Below are 23,281 nucleotides of genomic sequence, written 5' to 3' on the forward strand. Positions count from 1 at the left end.
CACATCCCTTCAGGGCATGGCTTTTTTGCCCTCTCAGTTACACACCTGTCAAGTGTTTAATTTGCCAAAGGGAAACAGTTTGATTTCTAAGGGCAGTCTTAATACTGAAGAAGCAAATTGGAAAAATTACACATTATTGAATGGAAGTAATGAGAAGGATCTGAGGGGAACAAATAGTTGGCTTAATTCAACATGGCATGTCAGCATCTGTCATTAACGCAACAATATGATCATGTTCTCCAATATGCTGCACATACCTCGGGCTTTTCAATTATTCACTCCTTTCGCTTTCTAAAAGGTAGGAGAAATGATGGTGGAGTAAAGTTGAAGGAGTCAAATTTTTTGGTAATACTAAAAAAGATGGAGACAATAACTTGTACCTGTTGTGCAAATAAAACTATACATCTAAAACATAATGCAGTCAGACTGGTGTAGCTACTGGTTTAAAAGCACAAATTTAACTCCTAGGTTCATTAATATTAAATAACAATTATTTATACATTAGCAGTGGGTAAGCTACATAGAAAATTTAATTCTAGCATGATGAAGCCTATAATATTTATGTTTAAACTTTAAAATAGAAAACAATACAAGGTTTTAAAATTTACTCTACTCATGTAAGAAAAACACTGGTTCCACAAACACATGAAATTGAGTTAGTCAGAATGAAGAATGAAGCGAGGAGTCGCAAAAACTGTGAGAGAAATCAATGGTATTTGCCAAAATTAAACTCTTGACTTAAAGGGGCCAAGCTTCTACCCTTGCGGGGAAAAAAAGATGTGAGACAGGCCGCAGGATAAAAAAAAAAAGGGAGAAGACTGTACCTCGGGAGCCAAGAAAACCGAGTTCTACTTCTGGCTCTGCCCTTACAAGCAAGTAACTACACCTCACTAAGTAGTTGAAATAAGCAGGGTATGGGCCAGTTCGTTTCCTGGGTCCCTTTCAGTATTTGAAGAGACCAACTAGCCAAAAGTCCAAAGGCACGTGAGACATGCCCATAGAATTTCCAAACCTCACAATGTACTGAGTCTTGAAATATATCCGTATCTATCACTAATGAACAAGATCACACTCTCTTCTGTCTGGCTTGGTAACAGTTTGCTCAAGGGTTTCCAGGGAGATTTCAGCTGAATCACGTGGGACCCAAAGTTTCGGAGCCCGTATCCAACTTCTATTTGGAGATGGTAGAACAGGGTCAACAAGCAGAGCCGTTTCTGCCCTCCTTTTGGAGCTGGCAGGGATATTTCCAGTTATCTCACTGGATTAGTGGTATTTCCTAACACACTAGTACTTTCTGTTTCAACATTTCCTCTCATTCTATTCATATTTTCACATAATATAATAGGGGAGAAGATACCTGTTCAACTTCTTCACTCTCTCTGAAAAACCAGATAATCTTCCTCATCATAATTACACTTCTATTCAGGACACTGATCTCTCTAAACTCTTGCCCATTCATTCTGAAATGGAGTACCTAAAACCAATCTTTACAATAACTTGCAAAAAAAAAAAAAACTACATATAATAAAACACACCTTTTTCTTAAATCATGATCATGACTTTTAAAATCACTAAGTAGACATTCACTAGAGAAGACTATTTTTTTTTAATTCTTTCTTTCTTTCTTTTCTTTCCTTTTGCTACCGAAATATCTAGATTAAGAAGTGATGTGACATTAAATAAATTCCTTCCCTATTGCTACTATTTGTTCTTTTTGCATCTGGCACATTTGTTTTTAGCTAGAGCTATTCTTTCACTGAACTATGAAACTAGTCTTCAAATTTCATTTTTAACCTTTTAATAAAAGGTAAAATACCTGTTAGCAATCCGTCCATGGTAATTCAATTAATGCTAAAACCATCAGAATGAAAATTAACTTAGGTTGAAAGCATGAGGAGATTGACTTGAAACGATGTAAGGATAAAAACCATTTTAAAAACATTTTGTTAAAAAACCTGAGAAATGATTATTAAGTTAAGTTCAAAGAACATCTAACTTGAGTGCTCATTCTGTCATTGCAATGTTTCGATTTTAATATAAATGCTAGGAAATTTTAAAGCTCTTAATTTTTACAGAAAAAAAACAGTGTTACATTTAGAAGTTCTAATGTTTATCACCATCTGATGCTGTCATTGAAGCAATTGCTACTTACACTCTTATAAGAAGTGAGAATTGCAATTCCTCTAACTGATGACAATGTAATTATTTCTTTTACTGTCAAAATAGAGGTGATTTCCCTTCCTCACACACATGATTACACATGCAAATCCAGGCTTATCTGAAATCTCATAAGCGTGCTGAATGTCTGAATCTGAAGACACAGGATCAGGTGAACAAAAAGTCTTAATGGGAAGGGAAACCAAGTCTACAGCCATCTACCCTACACTTATTTTTATCATCCCCTCCTCCTGTAAGGACTCACACTTCAGCATCCACACAGCTTTCAACACAATGTCATATCATCTACAATATACAGCAACAACCATTACAAAAATAACTAGGGGGGTGAAAAGTCACAGTGAATCTGAATGTCTCATTTGGAGGTTTAAATGACTTCATTAACTATTCATTAACACATTCAAAAATCAGCCTTTCAGAAAAACACAAGACTTCCACGAGATCCTTGCCATGAATGCCTGTTTCAGGAGCATCGTGTCTTACCTGGTCTTTCAGCTGCTGTACTGAAGTCTGAAGGTTCAGAATCTGACTGAAGAGCGGGCTCTGCAAGACTGACTTTAGAAGGCTCAGTTTGTCTTCATTCGCTACATCCCCGCGTTCTCGCAGCTTGGCTTGTAAACGCTCTGCGGCCTGCAGGGCCCGATTTTTGTCTAAATCAAAGGGCAGCAGGTCATTATCAAGATTCAAAAGACACACATCAAACCATGCTTACAGAAATCCTAACACTACTCCTTTCAAGACCATAAAATAGACTCAGCACAAAAGGGACCATAATATGTCCCTATAAACGTATCCTTCAAACCTTCAAGTCTCCGGTAAGACAGTCTGTGTGAAAGCAGAGAACTGGGTATAGTGTATGCTCCATGCAACTACTTGTAAACTATGGAAACCAATTCAGATGAAGTACAGTTGAATTCCGGTGCCAACTGTCAGCTCTTATACAAACTACTGAAAACTAACCACTTTGTGATCTTGCAAATGCTGGTGTTATTACTTTTTAAAAGATATTATTTACATTCAAGAAAAATTAGAAATATAACCAATAAGTGGATGCAGACAATGTCACTGATGAGCAAAACATCCAAAATATGACAGTCTCATATATTAAGGAACAAATATTCTATACTTGAGAATTTACTTGAGAATATATCACAACAATGTATAACCCTTCAAAAACACTGCTTTTTAAAATGTTTTTATTTATTTTTGAGAGAGAGAAAGACACAGAATGTGAGCAGGAGATGGCCACAGAGAGAGAGAGGGAGACACAGAATCCGAAGGGCTCCAGGTTCTAAGCCACCAGCACAGAGCCCGATGCGGGACTCGAACTCACCAACAGTAAGATCAGATCTGAGCCGAAGTCAGATGCTTAACCGACTGAGCCACCCAGGCGCCCCTAAAAACACTACTTTTTAATCCTTTAAATGTCTTTCCCTAAAATTAAATAGCATATTCATATAGGCATCAAGGCAAAATAATTCAAATGTTTATCGATCACCCTATGTATCAGGCATAAAGTTGCAAAAGTAAGTATTTTGAATCAGTGTATCCCTAGTAACCCTACCTACCAGCCCTAATCCCTACCATTTTACATGCATGCTACTACCAGATGGTGAGTTTCTATGACAAATAACAGTTAAAAACATCTCCCTTAGGATGCCTGGGAAGCTCAGTTGGTTAAGCGTCCAGCTCTTGGTTTCAGATCAGGTCACGATCTCACTGTTCATGAGATTGAGCCCTGCATCAAGCCCTGACAGTGCAGAGCCTGCTTGGGATTCTCTTTCTCCTTCTTTCTGCCCCTCCCCCATGCAAGCACACTTGCTCTTTCTGTCTCTCAAAATAAATAAACATTTAAAAAAACAAAAAATCAAAACATCTCCCTAAAACTATCTCTCACTCTCTCACAAATGAACCCAAATTTGTTTTAAAGGAATAGAGACTACTCAAATATATGTTCTAACGGATTCATCATGGTAATAAGTGTACCTATTAACATTCATTTGCTGTATTATAGTAATCAAAGAGTGTGATCACCACAGACACTTTCTATAGCACCAAATGTGGGATTACACAGAAATGGGGAAATTAAGGCATGAATTATTATTGACCATGAGGTCACACACATACTCAAATTTAAACAAACAGTATTTACCCTTGCACATAATTTTACAAGGTATAATAAAGACAGGAGAATTTTATTCTAGGCTTATTTCCCATGGGATCTCAGAATACAAATCTAGTATTAATTTCCATGTCAATTCTCAGAAAGTGTACAGATCAGTAATAACTTACAAAATAAAGATTGGAAGGGGACAGCTTAAATAATTCTGTATTTCCCCTTTGCTATCCACTTTTTTATCAGAGACTCTGGTTTGTGGACTAGTAGTCTTTATGGTGTGTGACTTTACCACAAAATAAGATGAGGGAAATACACACCCATGCATTTTCATCACTGGCACAGCACATTATGAACAAAAGTCATAGTCATGATCCCATCTATCACAAAGACAGCTCCTTCTCCTTTCCCTGCTACCTACTCTCATCCTACTCCCCAAACCATGCAGGTATCAAGGCACCAGCCACAATCATAAAGGCACCAGGGTGAAATTCAGATACCTTCCGATAATCATACCCAAAGACTTCCCTGGAAAATATGAGGCACTGGGCCATCAGACAAGGGATGGGTATAGCTGATATACCTCAAACAATTTCTACAAACTAGCTTCTGTAAAACTAAAGCGCAGTGAAAAATAGACTAACACATGAATTTGGATATTTCAACCTAAATTATCTCATGCAGAAATTAAACTGCCTTAAACTGTCACTAAATGTTTGTTACCGTTATTGTTCATCATCAACTTAAAAGCAAAGCTCAGTAGTATTTCAACTGCCACAAATAAAGCAGGCATTGAGCTTCCTTCAATATTAAAAATACTGTTAAACTTTATGGTGCTACCCATACACAACCATTAACCAGAAGTGGGTCCATAAATCAACTAGGTTTACATTAAACTACGGTTTCATTAAATTTCTCATAATTGATAGAACGTTTCATATGGCTTTATCTTTTGCTTAAAAATGAGGTATTTGTATAACACTTCAGATTAAATCATCCAAATACAGAAACACATTACCCTGGTATAATTCTAGTGGATACAAACTTGTAAAAACTTTAAGTCAAAATCCTGCTATGTAGAAAAACCATTTCAAAGATCCCAATGGACAAAGGTTTGATTTTTATAAAAATAAGAAAGAATAGGGGCACCTGGGTGGCTCAATCAGTTAAGTGTCCCACTTGAACTCAGGTCATGATCTCACGGTTTGTGAGTTCGAGCCCCACGTCAGGCTCTGTGCTGATAGCTCAGAGCCCGGAGCCTGCTTTGAATTCTGTGTCTCCCTCTCTCCCTGCCCCTCCCCCATTCATGCTCTGTTTCTCTCTAGAGAATAAACATTAAAAAAATAAGAAGAAGAAAGAATAGGTCTTACCTATAGTTTCTAACATGTTTTTCCAAATTTCAGCGTTCTTCTCTACAATGATTTTAAACAGCAACTAAAACAGAACTCTGGGGAGAAAAAATAAAATGGAATGGTTATGTTTTACCACAACTTTAAAACTATATACTTTAAAAAGTACTTGATGCTACTATAATTACTTTGATCGTTAAAATCTTGATTTAACTTAAGATAGTTTTCTATGTAGGAAAAAGTAATCATTTTTGGACTTACTCAAAATTACAGTTGCAGGTAACACTAGCATAGTAAAGTAAAAGGCATACAATCTGTTTTAAATAGGGTGATAGATGTACCCAAAATATTTTAATTTAATGTTTATTTTATTTTTTTAATGTTTATTTATTTTTGAGAGAGAGAGAGAGACAGAATGAGAGTGGGTTGGGGCAGAGAGAGAGGGAGGCACAGAATCCAAAGCAGGCTTCAGGCTCCGAGCTGTCAGCACAGAGCCTGACGCGGAGCTCGAACTCACGAGCTGTGAGATCATGACCTGAGCCGAAGTCGGTTGCTCAACCGACTGAGCCACCCAGGTGCCCCTATTTATTTTGGAGGGGGGCAGAGAGAGAGAGAGACACATAGAATCCAAAAGCAGGCTCCAGACCCCAAGCTGCCAGCACAGAGCTACTGGCACAGAGCCTGACACAGGGCCCTAACCCACAGTCCGTGAGATCATGACCTCAGCCGAAGTCGGACACCTAACCAACTGACCCACACAGGCGCCCCCAAAATATTTCTTTAAGAACGTCTCAACACAGCCCACTATAATCTTGGATTCACTTACAGATTCTCACCCACAGAGTAAGGACATACTTGGCTTGGCATGGGAAATTCTGTGGGGAAGAACATTAAAACTTAAAAAGCATAAGATGTGATATTGCCCTTGACTACTCATAGTCTTAACTGGGGAGACAATATACGCATACCAATTAGAAATAAACTATGACACTCAAAGAGTATGTGAACCACGGGGAGCTAATACATTAAATCATGAATGAAATGCTGAATAAAAGAGAACACAGTGTTAAATGGAAGAAGGGTTTTCAAAGGTTTTCAAAATACCCTCCTGATTATATTCTCTTCTCCCTCAATCAAAATAAACCTTCTCGACTCCTTCAACTCACACAGACTCACCTTTTCCGAAAATATTTACCTAGACTCTTTAAAGTACCAGCTACAGATTTCCAATGACAATGTCCATATCACTTACCACATCTACTGTCTGCTAACCACATCTCCTCCAACAATTTATAAATCTTCTCCATAGTCACACCTATCCTCTGCCTTGCAGAAAACCCTCAGCCACTCCTTCAAGGGAGAAAAAAAAAACCCTACAACCAGACTTCCTCACTTTTGGAAGATGAAACAGGATTTGTCTGAGAAGGAACAAGCCATCCCTGTTGTCTCTTTAACAGAAAATGCATCCGGAAAAAACGAAGTATGTGATGTACGTGAGCAGACATATAGACCACCAACGCTTGTAATTAGCTCTGTGTGATAACAGGGAACAGTTCTTATCGACTCTCCTGGCCCCAATTTAGAATATACTATTGAAACCATCAATTCCACTTCCAATAGTCAAATAGCTCAACTACTAGCACTTGTTTTATAAAATGCCCTGGTGTCAAATGAGAACACCCCAGCTCTAACGTGGAATTGAACCCTAAATCACAGTACAGGCCTGTGCCAGGGGCCCATCATCCAAACCTCCGTTTCCTAGAAAACTTAATCAGTGGGTATAGTGTGATAAATGAGATAAATAAGGTATACAAATTTCCAAGAGTATAACTCATAACTATAAAATATATATTCAGGAACAAGGCTGAGCCCATACAGGTGAGCATTTATGCACTGCATGGTTTCATGGGGAAAAATACAGGGAGATCTCTAAAATAAGCTCGTCGTATTTTTATCCTAACTTACAAGGACACTTCATACAATAGTATACTATTAGGTCCACCCTCAAAAACTTACCAACTTCTGACAATTAACAAATAAAAGTAAAGATACCCCAATATAAAGAAGGTCTATAATTGATATATGTCCAAGAGGAAGCATGATAGTAATGAAACTGCATGAACTAGGGAGTCTGATAACCTGAATTAATATTTCAGCTTGACCATTTACCAGCTATAGGTCCTTGTTAAGTCACTTATCTATCTTTACTGAACTAGAAAACTCTAACCGCAAATGAGTGACACTCAAAGTTTTGAAAGGAAAAAACTATATACACGAGTGTTTGGTATGCACAATAAAGTTAGCTCTATCTTCTCCCCCCTTTGAAAAATTAACTCTGAAAGACAGGCAGTATTGATGACGTGGAACGGGTGGTAGCCTGTGGATTTACAGACCCAGTGATCTATGAGGAGTCTACAGAGAAAGTACAGAGTAAGCAGTTCCCTACTGAGAAAAACACTGACATTCCAAAGTTGAACCTCAAGTCAGTTATGTGGAAAGAGAATTACTTTCTTTTTCCCAGAGCAACTCTTATCATAAAGGATAAAGAAGAAGAAGAAGAAGAAGAAGAAGAAGAAGAAGAAGAAGAGAAAGAGGACAAAAAAAGCTCAATTCAGCTGCAAGTCACTGACATTGGCTCCCAGAGGAGAGCTCCATTCCTCTGGATTTCAGAGATAAAAAATGAGTTCCATGGTTTTTCTTCTCTGATGTCCCTAAAGTAAATATGTGGCTTTTTTGAAGTTTTCTAGTTTTTACAATTAGTAGCCATGACAAAGAGACAAGAGGTTAAAAAAAATTGCTCCTTTCTATGACCTATACTTCATCCCCAGGATTCAGCTCTAAGTATAAAAAAACTCATCTGTAACCACAACTTTCCATCAAACTGCATGGATTTTCCTTCTCACCTCACCATCAATCCTCCCCCTTCACCTGTCTCACCACCATGTGGAAACAAAGGGGTACCTGGGTGATAACGGTGGGTCATGGCCCACGGGTAAGACGCAAAGTAGATCCAATACATGTCAGAAGATACCAAATTCTTGGGGTTTTTCTGGACAATTCAGTCTAGGAGTGAGGATGATGGGTCAGAGGGGCAGTAAAGAGAGGAAATGAGATGTGGATACGGTAACAAGTAGGTGACTCCAATGCTGGGGCAGAAGCAGTGGTGAAAACAGCAAACATACATAACAACTACCACATCCTGGGCACCGTTCGGAACATGTCATCCAACTAACCCGTTTAATCTTCACACTATCCATTCGCTTTACAAATGAGGAAACTGAGGAAGTGGAAGAGTAAGTAACTTGCGCGGGGTCATACCACGGGTACATCACAGAGCCAGAGGTGAACCCAGGCAGCTTGGCTCCAGAGCCAATTAACAATTTAACTTCTACAATATGGTCCTCTTGTTAAGAGGAAGATCCGCTTTACCATCCTCTTCCTCTTTCCAAGTTCAAAACTATGTTGACTTTGCCCTACACAATGAGAAACCAAAGGAAAAAACAGAGGCCCAAACTGCATGGAGTCTGAAATGGACTGGGGTAGATAATGCAACCAACAATCCAGGCAAAGGTTTGAGTAACTCAGAACGAAGCACTTTGGAAACTACGGGTGGGTACATGAAAGAAAGATCAGTAACATTCACCATTTATATCATGTCCATGTATGTTTAAAAAAATCACTTTTAAAATCCAAGATTTCAAGAAAAATCTCCAAGAGAAAATAAGCCTCCTTACATCAATATTCGACATATATTAAAAAACATGGCTGTTGTATTTCAAGGTGCTAAATCCCTCAGCACAATGAAAATATGCATTTTTTAACAGTGTCAAAAACATACCTACCGTACACTAGTCCCTCTAGTTACTGCCCATGTAATTGAACCACTATTTGGTTACAGCCGATCCTGTTTCAGTAGCCATGACACTTAGAACTACAAGACACACCCATAAAAGGCTCAATGAATTCAGCACCTATGAAGCTCTACAGTGCTGGGCAAGGGCAGTCTGCACACATTACATCACGGGAGCAGGGACAATGACCCTCATGCTCTCCACAATATCTTCCACTGGCTTGCATATATCCGCTCCATCTTCCAGATAAGACAACAGAGGGAGGGAGAGACTCAGGTCTGACTCAAGGTCACGAAGCCACTAAGCAAAGAACCCAGATTTAAATCTAACTCTGCCTGATTTCAAAGCCCACATTCACTCTTTCACACAGCCCCATATTTTCCATATTGTACTGCAAAGATCACGTGGTGGAAATGCACAGTTAGATAAAAAGACTGTGCAAAAATCGAGATCATACTGTGCATATTTTCAGACCACAACGCTATGAACCTCGAAATCAACCACAAGAAAAAATTTGGAAAGATAACAAATACTTGGAGACTGAAGAACATCCTACTAAAGAATGAATGGGCTAACCAAGAAGTTAAAGAGGAAATTAAAAAGCATACGGAAGCCGATGAAAATGATAACACCACAACCCAAAACCTCTGGGATGCAGCAAAGGCGGTCATAAGTGGAAAATACAGCAATCCAGGCCTTCCTAAGGAAGGAAGAGAGCTCTCATACACAACCTAACTTTATGCCTTAAAGAGCTGGATAAAGAACAGCAAATAAAACCCAAAGCCACCAGAAGACAGGAAATAATAAAGATCAGAGCAGAAACTAATGCTCTCAAAACCAAAAAAAAAGTAGAACAGATCAATGAAACCAGAAGCTGATTCTTCAAAAGAATTAACAAAACTGATAAACCACTAGCCAGTTTGATCAAAAAGAAAAAGGAAAGGACCCAAATAAAATCAAGAATGAAAGAGGAGAGATCACAACCAACACAGCAGAAATAAAAACAATAATAAGAGAATATTATGACCAATTCTACGCCAGTAAAATGGGCAATCTGGAAGTAATGGACAAATTCCTAGAAACATATACACTACCAAAACTGAAACGGGAAGAAATAGAAAATTTGAACAGACCCATAACCAGTAAGGAAATGGAATTAGTAATCAAAAATCTCCCAAAAAACAAGAGTCCAGGGACAGATGGCTTTCCAGGGGAATTCTACCAAACATTTAAGGAAGAGTTAACACATATTCTCTTGAAGCTGTTCCAAAAAATAGAAAGGGAAGGAAAACTTCCAAACTTCTTCTATGAAGCCAGCATTACCTTGATTCCAAAACCAGACAGAGACCCACTAAGAAGGAGAGCTATAGAACAATTTCCTTGATGAACATGGATGCAAAAATCCTCAACAAGATATTAGCCAACCAGCTCCAACAATACATTAAAAAAATAATATAATTCACCATGACCAAGTGGAATTTATACCTGGGATGCAGAGCTGGGTCAATATCCACAAAACAATTAATCAGACAACAAAAAGAAATAAAAGGTATCCAAATCAGCTAGGAGGAGGTTAAACTTTCACTCTTCGCAGATGACATGATATTCTATGTGGAAAACCCAAAAGATTCCAACAAAAAAACTGCTAGAATTGATTCATGAATTCAGCAAAGTTGCAGGACAGAAAACACACAAAAATTGGTTGCATTCCTATACACCAACGATGCAGCAACAGAAAGAGAAATCAAGGAATCGATCCCATTTACAGTTACACAAAAAACCATAAAATACTTAGGAATAAATCTAACCAAAGAAGTGAAAAATCTATAAACTGAAAACTATAGAAAGCTTATGAAAGAAGTTGAAGAACACACCAAAAAACAGCAAAATATTCCATGCTCCTGGATAGGAAGAACAAATATTGTTAAAATGTCAATACTACCCAAAGCAATCTACATATTCAATGCGATCCCTATCAAAATAACACCAGCATTCCTCACAGAGATAGAAGAAATAATCCTAAAATTTGTATGGAACCAGAAAAGACCCCGAAGAACAAAACGATCTTGAAAAAGAAAACCAAAGCAGGAGGCATCACAATCCCAGACTTCAAGCTATACTACAAAGCTGTAATCATCAAGATAGTATGGTACTGGCACAAAAACAGACACTCAGATCAATGGAACACAATAGAGAACCCAGAAATGGACCCACAAATGTATGGGCAACTAATCTTTGACAAAGCAGGAAAGAATATCCAATGGAATGAAGATGGTCTCTTCAAGTGGTGCTGGAAAAACTGGACAGCAACATGCAGAAAAATGAACCTGGACCACTTTCTTACACCATACACAAAAATAAACTCAAAGTGGATGAAAGACCTAAATGTAAGACAGGAAGCCATCAAAATCCTCGAGGAGAAAGTAGGCAAAAACCTCTTTGATCTTGGCCGCAGCACCTTCTTACTCAACACGTCTCCAGAGGCAAGGGAAACAAAAGCAAAAATGAACTACTGGGACCTCATCAAAATAAAAAGCTTCTGCACAGCGAAGGAAACAATCAGCAAAACTAAAAGGCAACTGACAGAATGGGAGAAGATATTTGCAAACGACATATCAGATATAGGGTTAGTATACAAAATCTATAAAGAACTTATCAAACTCAACACCCAAGAAAACAAATAATCCAGTGAAGAAATGGGCAAAGGACATGAATAAACACTTCTCCAAAGAAGACATCCAGATGGCCAACGGACACATGAAAAAATGCTCAACATCACTCATCATCAGGGAAACACAAATTAAAACCACAATGAGATACCACCTCACACCTGTCAGAATGGCTAACATTAACAACTCAGGCAACAACAGATGTTGGCGAGGATGAAGAGAAAGAGGATCTCTTTTGCAAGGCTGGTGGGAATGCAAACTGGTGCAGGCACTCTGGAAAACAGTATGAAGGTAACTCAAAAAACTAAAAATAGAACTACCCTACAACCCAGCAATTGTACTACTAGGCATTTATCCAAGGAACACAGGTGTGCTGTTTCGAAGGGACACATGCATCCCAATGTTTATAGCAGCACTATCAACAATAGCCAAAGTATGGAAAGAGCCCAAATGTCCATCGATGGAAGAATGGATAAAGATGTGTCATATATATATCACACACACACGCACGCACACGCACACACACACACAATGGAGTATAACTCGGCAATCAAAAAGAATGAAATCTTGCCATTTGCAACTATGTGGATGGAACCAGAGGGTATTATGCTAAGTGAAATTAGTCACAGAAGGACAAATATCATATGATTTAACTCATATGAGGACTTTAAGAGACAAAACAGATGAACATAAGGGAAGGGAAACAAAAATAATATAAAAACAGGGAGGGGGACAAAGCATTAGAGACTTATAAATAGGGAGAACAAACAGAGGGTTACTGGAGAGGGATGGGCTAAATGGGTAAGGGGCATTAAGGAATCTACTCCTGAAATCATTGTTGCACTATATGCTAATTTGGATGCAAATTTAAAAAAATTAAAATTAAAAAAAAGACTGTGCAAGACAATGTATTAAGTTGTTAGTATTTGTATAAAAGGGGAGGGAAATGTTTATGTAAATACAATTAATATATACATGTTTACAAAAGCACAGAATATTTCTGCAAACTTTCCAAAGACACTAATAGTGGGATTATAAGGGACTAAAGGACACCGAGAAACTTATTTTGCACTGCATTTCTTTGGGGCTTTTAAAATTTTATATCAATATTAAGGTTGCCAGATTTAGCAAGTAAAAATACAGGATGCAAAAAAATTCAAATAAATTTCAAATTCAAATAAATTTGAATTTCAGATAAATAAATAATTTTTCAGTATAAGCATATCCTGTGCTATACTTGGCACATACAACTAAACAATTTTTTGATTATCTAAAATTCATATTTCTAATTAGACATCCATTTTATCTGGCAATCCCACTTATACATATATTTCCTTAGGGGAAAATCAAGTTTTGAAAATCATTTTTACTTTAAGGCCTTTATGCTTCTTGCATAAATCTCTTTACAAATCTCTAAAGATTTGAGCTGGACCCCATGACTGTGCAACAACTAGTTGATAATACTAGTTTCAGCAGGGGATAAAAATCAGATCACATTTGGTTTTACTTAGAAATAGGACCTGATTAATTGACTAATCATTTTATTTTTCAAGAAGTTGTACTGGTAATGTGTGGGCACAGATTGTATGCAGTAAAGAATCAGTGCTTCAGGCATAAAATAGATCTTTCTGTCCAATGCAGATTATATGGCAACTAACAAGTGAAAATAAGCTTCTGGCTAAAAATAACCCAGAAAGAGAAACTGTCCTAAACACATAAAATTTTCTAGTTATCTTAAACAATTCAACCGTGAAAGGGGTAAAACTTTATTTTTTATGTTTTGCTTTTAATCCCAGTTAACATACAGTATTATATTAATTTCAAGTGTACAATATATTCAATAATTCCATACATCACCCTGTGCTCATCATGATAAGTGCACTCTTCATTCCTCATCACCTGTTTAACCCATCCCCCCCCCCCCCGACTCCCCTCTGGTTAATCATCAGTTTGTTCTCTAGAAGAGTATGTTTCTTGATTTGTCTTTTTTTTCCCTTTGCTCCTTTGTTCTGTTTCTTAAATTCCACATATGAGTGAAACTATATGGTATTTCTCTTTCTCTTATTTCCTTTAGCATTATACTCTCTAGCTCCATCCATGTCATTGCAAATAGCAAGATTTCATTGCCTTATGGCTGAATAATATCCCAGTGTGTGTGTGTGTGTGTGTGTGCACACACGCGCACGTGTGTGTGTGTCTCACACCTTCTTTAACCATTCATCAATCCATGGACAGTTGGACAGCTTCCATAATTAGGCTATTTCATTATAGTACTGCTATAATCAGCCAGGTGCATGCATCCTTTCAGGATTAGTGTTTTTGTATTTTCTGGGTAAATACCCAGTAGTACGATTGCTGGATCATAAAGTAATTCTATTTTTCACTATTTGAGGAACCTCCATACTGTTTTCCACAGTGGATGCACCAGTTTGCATTCCCACCAACAGTGCAAGAGGGTTCTTTTTTCTCCACATCCTCACCAAAACCTGGTGTTTCTTGTGTTGCTGATTTTAGCCATCCTGACAGGTGTGAAGTGATACCTCATTGTAGTACTGATTTGCATTTCCCCGATGGCAAGTGATGATGAATATCTTTTCATGTGTCTGTTGGCCATTTGGATATCTTCTTTGGAGAAATGTCTGTTCATGTCTTCTGCCCATTTTTAATTGGATTATTTGTTTTTAGGTTGAGCTTTATAAGTTGAGTGGGGTGTTTAGGTTGAGTTTTGTAAGCTCTTTATTTTGGGATACTGATCCTTTATCAGAAACATCATTTGCAAATATCTTCTTCCATTCTGTAAATTGCCTTTTGTTTCACTGATGGTTTCCTTTGTTGTACATAAGATTTTTATTCTGATGATGCCCTGATAGTTTAATTTTGCTTCTGTCTCCCTTGCCTCAGGAGACATCTAGGAAAAAAAGATGCTATGGCCAAAGGAGTAAACTTTAAATGAGCTTGCTGCAATGCTTTGTGGCTGGTCACAGTCACTTAGCATCTATTTACTGCACACAAATTTAGCATCTGTCTCATTTACAGTGGCCTGGGCATTCCTGAAGGGAGCAGACAAATGCAAGGCTGTAGTCATTAGCAGGGAGTCTGTCACAATGTCAACTGGCCATGAGAGCAAACCTTACACTTGTAATCACAATTCACATTCTAGGGTAAGGTTACTGAATGAGGACTCCAAAAGCACAGAAACATCACCCTACCCACCAATGTTAGTGCACCCATCCGATAGAAAACACTCCACCTCTTCTTAGTATCTGCTCTTTTCAAATTCCCCTTCATTTCCATAGGCTTGATCAAAAGGCATTCGTGAACAAAATTTTTATTTTCAAGTTCACATTTATGAATCTTTCCGAATTCCTTCGATAATAATAGAATTTATTAATTCTATTCTGTTCCCCAGAATCAAAGGAAATCAAGTATTAAATAACCTTGCCTTCCCAATATACTTGAAATGCTAATTGACAGTCCTGTCATTCCTTTATAAAACAGAAAGAAAAATTACCTGTCCAAAGTGAAACATGCTAAGGGGAGCACAGGGCAAGAAAAGAACTCAAATTCTGTTCTTTACCGATTCAACAACACATGGGGCACCTATGTGACTGCCATGTTGTTGGGTGGCAGAATTGGAAAAATGAAGACATGATCTGGGAACTCATGGGCCAAGCGAATAGAAGAAAAAAATAATAAGCAGACGATTAAAATACAAATGACAAAAGCAGGGCACCAATCCAAAATTAAAAAGAAAGAGAAGGCTTCCTGGAGGCAAAGAGCCCCACACAGAGTCCTGAAGATCAGGTGGGAGTCAGGGTGAGAGTCAGGACTCTCAGGCCACACAGAGGCAAGAGCACACAGCTCCTTCTGCGCACTGCAAGTAGTTTCTTTTAATGTTTGTTTGTTTATTGAGACAGACAGACAGACAGACAGAGAGCATGAAGGGAGGAAAAGACAGACAGACAGAGAGAGGAGAGAGAGAGAATCCCAAACAGGCTCCGCACCGTCAGCATGAAGCCTGACATGGGGATTGACCAAAAAACCGTGAAACCATGACCTGAGCTGAAATCAAGAGTTGAACGCTTAACTGACTAAACCACCAGGTCCCCCCATTAGTTCCTTATACGTGGACTGGGCCTGGAGAAAAGGAAAAACAGGTGATAAGGCTAGAGATGTGGGTACAGGCTAAATTACTACAGGCTCTGCATACCATTCTTAAAGAGTTCAGACATTTAATTTTGGTTTTTAGCGTTTTTCATTTTTTGTTCTTGTTTTTGAGAGAGAGAGAGAGAGAGTGAGAGAGAAGAGAGAGGAGAGAGAGAGGAGAGAGGGGTTGTGGGAGAGAGAGAATCTTAAGCAGTTTCCAGCCCACCATAGAGCCCAGTGCAGGGCTCAATCTCATGACCATGAGATCATGACCTGAGCCCAAATCAAGAGACAGGGCACTTAACTGACTGAGCCACCCAGGCGCCCCTAGACATTTAATTTTGAAGTTTATTTGGTATAGTGGATGACATGGTCAAACTTTGTTTTAGAAACATCACTGTGATAATGGTGTGGAAGACGTGTAAAAAGAGAAACTGGAAACAAGAAAGCCAGGTAAGAGGCATTTTCAAAAACAGACATGAAAGTGAATAAATGAAAACGAGAGACAGATTCAAGAATTAATGAAAAGCTATAAGCAACAGGACCTGGTAATGTGGAAGCAAGGACGATGAGCCTAGGATGAACCCCACATTCCTGCTTGAGTTTATGACTGGATAGGAATATCAATCACCAAGATACAGAATATGAGAAGAGGGTGTGGTATGACTGTTCCAGAAATTAAGATGGGTCCTGACCAAGAGTTTAAAAGGCTGAGTTCTAGTACTTTATAATGCTGCTATCAACTGAACTTATCCCCCAAAATTCATATGCTAAAGTTGTAAACTTCAACGTGATTGTATTTGGACGTAGGGCTGTTCGGACATACTTAAGGTTAAATGAGGTCATAAGGGAATGGCCCTCATCCAATAGAATTAATGGTCTTATAAGAGGAAGAGCTATTTATCTATCCCTTTTTCCCTCCCTCTTTCCACATGCAAGTACCAAAGAAAAGGCATGTGAGGACACAGTGAGGACGTGACTATCCACAAGCTAGGAAGAGTTTTCACCAGACACAAAACCCTACTAGACCTTGATGTTGGACTTCCTAGCCTCCAGAACCATGAGGAAGTAATTTCTGTTGTTTAAGCTACCTAGTCTGTGGTACTTGTTATGGCAGCCCAACCTAACTAATACAGATTTCAACCTTTCCACTGCCTCTGCTCCAAGGAATATGCTACTGCACACTATTCTACATTCTTCTCTTCCACCCATAACCAGGAGAACAAGGGTTGGGCTCCTCACTTGAGGGAAGACAATCTAAGTGCTGACCTGAAAGGCAGAACTGGGCTAGAGTCTCTCTCTTGGGAACTGAAGAGAAACACTGAGAGAATAAATGAATAGTGGTGAAGTTAGAGTTGAAAAGATAAGAGGAAGAATAATGAAAAAAAAGGCTAAGATAAAGCACAAGCCTTAGTTATAAGAGAACAAAACAAATGAGCTGATAGAGACATAACACAACTGACATGAGAGTGACAGGTATTCCTTGTGAGATCCAACACAGCCAATGAGAGGTAAACAGAATAGCTGGTCCATAAGATGCACAGTCACTGACATTCATTCTTACTGTGAACCTCATTTTGACAGAAAGAATTTGTATGAGGTTCTGTCTGTCCCATTCAAATACCTACCAATCACAGCCTGTTTGGGTACAGCATCACACTATCATACCCCAAAAAAGCAATCCTTCCAAGCATCCTGCTTAAGAAGTACCCTTGCTCCTTGAACTACTTCATTTGGACACACTAGTTCCAATAAGAATTTGAGGGAGCTTTCAGGCAAAAGTAAATTTAGTAAGACCACTGAAATAATTAAGAATCTTACAGGGGGGATAGTTACATCAGAAAAACAAAGTATAGGGAAGCAGCTGCTATGGTAGGTGAATAAAATACTATGAAGTATTCAGTTTTGTTTTTAATTTTTTTAATGTTTTTATTTATTTTTGAGAGAGAGACATCAAATGTGAGTGGGGGGAGGGGGAGAGATAGAGGGAGACACAGAATCTGAAGCAGTCTCCAGGCTCTGAGCTGTCAGCACAGAGCCTGATGCGAGGCTCAAACTTGTGAAACACAAGATCATGACCCGAGCCAAAGCTGGACACTTAACTGACTGAGTCACACAGGCGCCCCTGAAGTATTCAGTTTTGACCAGAGCCTGAGCAAAGCCACCAGGTTCCAACCAAACAAAACAAATCCACTGTTGAAAAGGCATATAAGATCTAACTGACAAAGGCATAAAAGATCTAATTCACCTTACTAACTGTGAAAAAAACACAAATAATTAAAATATTTCTGGCTTCAAAATTCTAGTCATAGGAGAACAGAAATATTCACTTCAAACTCCACTAGAAAAATAAGCCAAGTATGCATGTTAAAAGATTTAAATTAACAAAGAAAGAAAGAAAGAAAAGAAAGAAACCAGAAATGGATATAATTTATAAACCAGGAGAAAAAAGATGCAACAAAGAATACTCAAGCAATCTGAAAGAACTTGGGAACAGAGGGGGGAAAAAAAACGAAAAAAGGGAAAATCATAGTCAATGAAAAACACGAAACAAAGGGACTAAAATAAATTCAAATATTTGTATTCACAATAAATACAAACAGGTTAGATTCACTTATTAACAATAAATTCACAATCCGGGGCACTAGGTGGCTAAGTCAGTTAAGTCTCCCATTCTTGATTTCGGCTCAGGTCATGATCTCACAGTTTGGGAGATCCAGTCCAGCATCAGGTTCCACACTGACAGCATGAAACCTGCTTGGGATTCTCTCTCTCCCTCTCTGTCCCTCTCCAGCTTGCACTCTCTCTCTCTTTCAAAATAAACAAACAAACAAAAAGGAATCCAGATTTCAAACATGAAATTTAGAGTTGCAGAAGAATTTGGCATTGTTCACCTATATTAAAAAAATGTGTATATATATATATAGATACACACACACACACACACACATATATACATAAATGAAATAACAATATATGCTTACATATAAATATGTATACATACAGACTTTCATTATATTCAACAATGAATTAAAAGGGCACATTCTAAAATCAATTACAGTATAAGTTACTTTTAGGTGTAGACAGATAAAAATGGTAGTCTCAGATCACAGAGAAATCCAAAGGGTGCCTTAGCTTTCCCTATTTTTTTAAATAAACTATACTTTTAAAATATTTTTAAAGTATATATGTAAAAAGTACCCAGGTTGAAATACTTATGAATAAAATTGTGAAATGTCTGATTTACTTCTAAGAAATGAAAGAGGACAAAAGCAACAGGACTGGCCATGAACCAAAGGCTGTTGAAACTGAATGATGGACACGTGAGGATTCTCTATAATAATACTTCACTGTGAAATGTACATTTGAAAGTTTTCATAGTAAAAATTAGAAAAACCTGGGCAGTAACCATGTTAAAATGTTAATAACTAGTTTTGGAAAATAGAACGAGAGAAGAGTATTTCCTTTTTTATAATTCACAATGTTTTTCAAACCCTTCATTCTTGCTCAGGAAAAATAAAAAAAGATTTCACCTCAAACTACGAAGTTACTTAGAAAAAAAAATGTCATTGATAAATGCTGCCAGAAAATAATTGTCGCAGGCTATATTACTTAACTCCCGTGAAAGGAAATGAAATATTCTGAAAAGATTTCTTCAAAAATTAGTATCTTGTAAAGAATTTTCATTTTTATCGTTAAAAATAAGGCTTTAGAGGCACCTGGGTAGCTCAATCGGTTGAGCTTCCAACTTCATCTCAGGTCACGATCTCGCAGTCCGTGGGTTCAAGCCCCACATCGGGCTCTGCGCTGACAGCGCAGAGCCTGCCTGGAATTCTCCCTCTCCCTCTCCCTGACCCTCCCCCACTTCACTCTCCCAAAAATAAATAAGTCTTTAAAAAAACAAGTGTCTTTATTCTGATTTCCTGATGGCTACTCAGATGCTAGCTTTACCAGTCTGTTTTAGTAAGAGCCTTACTAAAGGCTAGTTAAGAGCCTAGTAAAGGCAGAAGCTAATGGCTGTGGATTAGCCACCCACTCTGTGAGAGAGAGAGCAGCAGGGCAGGAAGTGATGAATGACCTTCGCTGCTCTACTTGGGAAGGCATATACAGTGCAGATGCAAAGCCCCACCTTTGGAAATGATGGGTGAATCCAAGCCAGTACACATAAATATAAGTCTGTTTCAAGTAAGAGAAAACTTATCTTTCATGTATACTCAAATGACAATTCAATGTAATAAACAGTCACGTATCTAAGCTAATACTATAAGAGAGAGAAACAGCAAATTAATCCACAATTACGCAGACATACATAAATCAAAATCATTACTTTGACCAAGAATCCACATACTTTAAACAAGTTTTGGTGAAAATAATATCGCCTCATTCCTTTTCACAGTAATTTCCTAACAGGGAAAAAAAACTACTGAAAAGGAAAATACACATAATATAGAAATTGGAATATTTTGTTACAGGTAGATTTTCACAGTATAGTTACACTAACAAACATGCTGATTAAACTTCTTTTGGTTTTGAAAGTTATTTCCTTTTATCTTTAAGACCGTTGGCTGGCAGTAAAGGGTTCATTATCCCTTCAAAAAGTACGCACATTCTATCCTTAACTGCAGATTCCCTAAAGCACATGCTTACTTTATAAAGACATTTACCAGATTCATAACCACTTCCAGAATTACACTCTTAAATCATATTTTGTGATGCTTTTGAGTTAATTTCCCCTATTTGCTACGCGCACCAAAGCAGGAGTCCAATGCTGGTGTTGAAAGGAATGTCAGAAAACATCCGGCTCAGAGACAAGACAAGCTGAAGCTCACCTCCCGAGGAGGGGCTCCACAACAAATCGGCGGTGTGTCTGGGATTAGAGCCTCAGGCTGCCTGCTACTATTACTCAGCTGGGTATCTGAAAGGCCGGACTTTCTCTTTAAATTTATTAGACACATCAATTCTGTCTGTAATCTACTGTATTATATTTATTTCCTTTCTCCTCACCCTCACTCATAACTTCACACACACACACACACACACGAGAAATACGGACTTCACAATACCTGCTCTCTGGGGACCCATTTTTACATATTTTCCATGCATACTGTCCTATCTTAGTACATTCCCAGAAGGACAGCAGCCCTCCCCCCAAACTGTGAACTCACCCCAAACATGGTGACTCAGGGAAAAGATTTAGATGCTTCTGAGAATGCCCATTCAGCCCTTCTGTTTCTCACTCCCTAGTTAAACTCAGAGGAATTCGGATTGTTGGGCAGTCTGCCACGATTTGCTACCACATTTTCAGTGTTAAGGACCAACATGCAACAGGCCAGCATATTTCTTGGACAGAACCAGAGCGGAGGACCCCTCCAAGGGCTGCCCTTGCAGGGGAACAACAACGGGTCGGCATCAGACTCCAGAGGCAGGTACTGCTCATAGAGCACTCACTCCAGGCACAGAATTTTCTTGAGGGAAACCAAAAATGCACAGAAGGATTAACTTCAGGCCACAGAATTCTCAGGTGCAATTCCTGAACTGGCAACATTAATCCTCCAGGGAAATTACTCCAGGTCCCTGCCTCCTGCCCTTTTGCCTGCCTGGAGTGAGGCAATTCTCCAGTGGACCCGAAGCAAACTGTATCCTTGGTGCTTAGAAAAAGCATGGATACTCCAAGAGTCCCCATGGGACCCTGAAACACAGCCCACAGCTGCTGTTAGGACTTGTCAACTGCAGGAGGAGGTACAGAAGTATCTGTCATTTCTCAGCTGCCCTCTCAGAGACAGGACTTTCATTGAGTTTGTGAGATCTCAATGACGATACCCAGGCAGAACAATATACAGCTTTGTCAGCTGTGACTGAACAATTCCTCAGGGTAAAGCCTTAAAGGACAGTATAGAGATGTTTTCAATGCAGACTAAACTGCAGAAAGGCAGGGGCGGGGGAGGAAAGAATATTATAACCCTACTGTTTCAACTTCGCTCCCCACCCAACTACCTCAAGTTCATGCTCTTCAGCCAAGATCCATTTTCTAGGGCTTTTTCCCATCACTTTTCAAATAACTCTACTTCTGCCATTTCCCCATTGTTGTTCCTTATGGTTTCTTCTGTTTGGGAATCTTTTCTACAAAAATTAGGAGGACTGCAATCTATCATCATATCGCCTACTTGGCTATCACGAAGCTATAGATATTTTTATCCTTCCCCATCAATCAGTGCCTCCTAAATTCAGTTTGTGGCCCTTATGATCTCCCCCTGTTGAATCTGGATATGAACAGAGATAAAGATTATAAACTTTACTCAGAAAAGGACAGGCTCAAATTTCCGATAGGAAGTCCTCTGGGAAGAGAATGGCATATTGGAGGGATATTTAATGTGGCTTCTCTTCTCTCCTGTACTTTGCTTGGGGTGACTTAGTAGTCTGAATCCCCCGGTGGCTTGGTTTCCTGGTCTGCACACAGAAGTACCATGTGTGTACTGAGAAGGGCTGCTGAAAGATTATGCTTTCTCTGAGCCCATTTTTGCTATTCTTTTCATGAACCAATTCAGAACCCTTAAATTCAGCTGAAAGAAGAAATCAATGTATGTTTTTGCAATTACTAATGCAGCATTTCGAATATCTTATCTGAAAACATAAGAAAATTTCCTGAGTTTTTACTCTTTCCATAATATAACCTGCTAATACCACATTTTACAGATGTGGAAGTGGAAAGTCAAAAAGATTACTTTCTCAAGGTCACATAACTCAGACTTTTACTAAGCAATCATATTTCGATAGCCACTATTATGTAGGGGTACCAAAAAGTCTATGTAATAAAACATCAACAATTATCTGAAACTATCAATCAAAAGTAATCTAATTCAGCTACAAGAGGATTTGGGGACAGAGAAGAAGAAAGAAATAATAGGCTTAAAAGCCTTATTCAATCTGATTGGATGTCTGTTAGTAGCTTCCCTAAGTAACAAAGTGTTTAAT

At 38.4% G+C, this 23,281-nt stretch overlaps 1 protein-coding gene across 9 annotated transcripts in view; it reads right to left on the bottom strand.

Annotated features, from left to right (window-relative positions):
- Positions 1-23,281, bottom strand: part of MPDZ (multiple PDZ domain crumbs cell polarity complex component) — a 162,082-nt gene that overhangs the window by 128,084 nt on the left and 10,717 nt on the right. For all 9 annotated transcript variants that reach the window (XM_042963855.1, XM_042963861.1, XM_042963858.1 and 6 more), the window contains exons 2-3: positions 5,665-5,741; positions 2,662-2,828 (exon numbers count right to left, since the gene is read on the bottom strand). In XM_042963855.1, the coding sequence (XP_042819789.1) occupies positions 2,662-2,828; positions 5,665-5,680 (183 nt within the window). In that variant the 5' untranslated portion in view covers positions 5,681-5,741. The remainder of the gene's footprint in view (positions 1-2,661; positions 2,829-5,664; positions 5,742-23,281) is intronic.

Source organism: Panthera tigris, chromosome D4, assembly GCF_018350195.1.
Source record: "Panthera tigris isolate Pti1 chromosome D4, P.tigris_Pti1_mat1.1, whole genome shotgun sequence".
Taxonomy (NCBI): Eukaryota; Metazoa; Chordata; class Mammalia; order Carnivora; family Felidae; genus Panthera; species Panthera tigris.